General features: G+C 50.3%; 1 protein-coding gene across 1 annotated transcript in view; it reads right to left on the bottom strand.

Moving 5' to 3' along the window:
- The window catches only part of SLC37A4 (solute carrier family 37 (glucose-6-phosphate transporter), member 4), a 32,394-nt gene that overhangs the window by 4,701 nt on the left and 24,517 nt on the right, over window positions 1-3,176 (bottom strand). The window contains exons 3-4 of the mRNA XM_009323385.1: window positions 1,714-1,957; window positions 226-384 (exon numbers count right to left, since the gene is read on the bottom strand). Of these exons, the coding sequence (XP_009321660.1) occupies window positions 226-384; window positions 1,714-1,957 (403 nt within the window). The remainder of the gene's footprint in view (window positions 1-225; window positions 385-1,713; window positions 1,958-3,176) is intronic.

Here is a 3,176-nt window from a genome sequence, read left to right as displayed (position 1 = left end):
CAGGAGGGCCCTGGCGCAAGACAGCACTGGGGCACTCGGCGCATGCAGCAACTTCATCAGCGAGTTATTTCAATAACTACATGTATCTAAACGGACAGGTAGGAGGTAAGCAAACAAGTCCCTCAGATGGAGGTGCCTGCATCCTTTTGCTGTACCCAGTCGAGCTCTCTGCCACACCTCCCAAATTGCAGCCACAAAGCTTAAAAACGCAGCTTTGCATCTCACCCACAAGCATGGATTGTCCCCTCTCCTGGATCAGGAAGAGCTGTCCCCAGTCGGTACAGCATGTTTTGACTCCAAAAACAACCAGGTAGCCTGTTGAGAGCACCCAGAGGTAAGGTGAGAGCAGCAGCTCTGTCAAAGTGCTATTTTCGCTGGAGGAACCTGCAAGGAAGATCAGGAGGAACGTTACTACTGCTTGAGCACAGCTACTGAACCACACCGACTCAGTGGCGCTACAGACACATCCGCAAGCAGGATTCATGCATAAGGACATACTTACAGAGCGAGATATTCATAGCTACTGGTAGTGAATGGCTTTACCTCCCCCTCATTCTGGGTTTGCTGTGATTTCAGAATCTTTTCTGTCAATTTATTCCACATTCATTAAAGATTTCAAAAGAATAATCAAAACACTACTCCCAGTAATTTTCTATATTGCGGTTGCCAATAAACCCTTCACAAAGGTTGTTAGAAAAATGATCTGCTTCTCCAGACTTTGCGCTACTGCTTTTAAGCTCTGCCTGTGAAAGCCACTACACAGACCCAAAGAAAGATGCTGACTTTCAGGTGCTACCTTTATTATTGCATCAGTCGCCCAAGAGCACCTACAAACCTACCCTCCCCAGAGAACACTCTGGGAAAGCAATATTGGTTTTGTACACAAAGAGCTCAAGTCTAGCAGCACAGGCATCGCAGGACAGCGTGGAAGGTAGGCTGAGTTTCCACTGGCCTTTAAAATCCTACAGCAAACCTCTGTTGCAATTCCCCTCTACCTGTTCTGCTTTCAGAGAAGCACCATACTCAGTGGTCTGAACAAACATTTACTAACTAGATGTCCTAGGTTAGGACAGAAAACACTGAGCAGAGTCCACCGCAAGCCAGGGGTCAAGAGAACCCACGGCGGGGTGAGGGGAGAACTGCCTGTCCTCTGGTAACATGGAGGAGAGGAGGGTCAGGCTTAAGGAAGCATTCCCCGCTGTTGCATTGTTTCTCTCTCTCCAGTACCCCCCAGGAGACTCAGCTCGCAGTCTAAGCAAACAAAGCCCCAAGAAAACGAGGGCACTGTTAGTACGAAGACATTAGACAGGCGGGGAGATGAAACAGCCAGCCGCGAGCGTCTCAGCGACGCACAGACGGTCACTGGCAGGCCAAGGAACAGAACTGATCGGCGGGCAGGCTCTTCCTCTGCTCTGCTGCACTTTGCTGTGACAGTCTCAGAAGCCTGTACGCCGGCACCTTCCCGCAAGATTACACTGGGGCTTGGTTTATACGATTTATAACTTCAACAGAAGTTGTTGCAGCTCGACGGTTGCCAGAATAAGGCTGCTGAAAACAACCCCTTACACACATCCCGCCGAGCAGTGATTTCGGGAAGTGGGAAGGACGGAGGTCTCAGTACACTGAGCGCCGACACATTTGCACCAGAACACAGACAGAAGGCACCGCACCTTCTCCCGCGCCTGCCCGCTTACAGTGAAGTCTCGTGCTCACCTTTCTTCCCTTTCTTGGCTCCTTGTTCAATGTTGGGTAGCCCAACATCCGACGGCTCGTTTTTAATCAGGACAAGGCAAACAAAAGAGACAACCACGCAGATGAAGCCAGAGAAGGACAAAGTCATGCGCCAATCGTAGTTCAGAGACATGAGAGCAGCGACAATGGGGCCTAAGCCTCCAGCCAAGTTCATGCTTGTAGACAGGATTGCCCACCAAGTCCCAAACTGGGAAGGCTCAAACCACTGTGCAACAACAAGAAAAATGGCATGAGGTCTGAGAAAGAGAGTGATGCTGCACCTAAAAATCCTCAACTGAGGCCCGCGCTGCGGGTTCGCGGCAATTCAGACCGAGATCTACAAAAGCAGGTAAAGGGAGCGCCTACTCTTTGCTACCTTAGTCACGCAGGGGACTCCAAACGTTACGCAAGTGTCAGCTACAGGAGCTTGACAGGTGCTCATACCACGAGCCAGCTCAGAGTTGTTTCCATTTACAGACGATGAAACTGAGACGCGAGCCAGGAGAGGCAAATTTAAGAGCACACGGGTCTGCGTACTCACTTGCTAGGAACAGCGTCCCCCTGGAAAGGTCTGCTGGCACAGGACCGTGAACAGGTACACAGAGAGTCATAGGGTAACTTTAGGACTCGCTGTCGCATTAAGTATCAGGCACGATCGGCTCTGCATTGCAACGTACACTCAGAGCCAGAACCGCTTGGGTGGTGGTTTTTTTTTTCCGAGAGCTACATTCCCAAACGCCTTCAGAAAATGCTATGTGTATTGTTTCCGTTATTCGGGAACTTCCTTTCCGTGCACACAACCATCCTGGACGGTCCTTTTCTCGCCAGCTAGATGAGGCTAGATGCCTCACAGAAGGGCAAGGCAGCTGTTCATCTCCCCTCGTCCCGCAAGTACGTGCATTCCTGGATTTTACCCCTTTCAAGAGAGGTTAGCACACAGCTGACCTCCTTTCCTTCTGCCCTAAGGCAGAAATCAATCTGTTCCATTTAGATTGTCACAAAACCCCAAAACACGCAGCTTAGGGGCTCGACTCACGCTGTTCCTCCATACGTTACCCAGTTTTCTACCTGAGCAGCCTGCAATTTGCAATTCCTGAGTTCCGTGGGCATGCAGATGGAATTCTGCTCGTCGCTCCTTGCCCAGCAGCAAAACTCCGCCACGGCAAAGAGATGAGCAGACCTCTGTCTGCACGCTGAAAATACTGGATTCTGACAAATGATGTCTCTTACAGTGGAGAAGGTCTGCTACCAGGAAATGTTACTTATCAAACTGAGCTAGAATCGAGGCGCATAAATGCAAGGGCTGAGCAACTTTTTGAATCTTTGCTAGAAGCAGCAGAACCTTGTGCACGGAAGCTTGCTCTGCAGGCAGAAGAAAGCACAGCTAGTGGTTTCAACCTCCTTGGCTTGAAGGAGGCAGGAATAGGTGCGAGTTCCTCTGAATT

Source organism: Pygoscelis adeliae, unplaced genomic scaffold, assembly GCF_000699105.1.
Source record: "Pygoscelis adeliae isolate BGI_AS28 unplaced genomic scaffold, ASM69910v1 Scaffold855, whole genome shotgun sequence".
NCBI classification, from domain to species: domain Eukaryota; kingdom Metazoa; phylum Chordata; class Aves; order Sphenisciformes; family Spheniscidae; genus Pygoscelis; species Pygoscelis adeliae.
The sequence above is the reverse complement of the archived record's forward strand: the minus strand, read 5'-3'. Positions and strand labels throughout refer to the sequence as shown.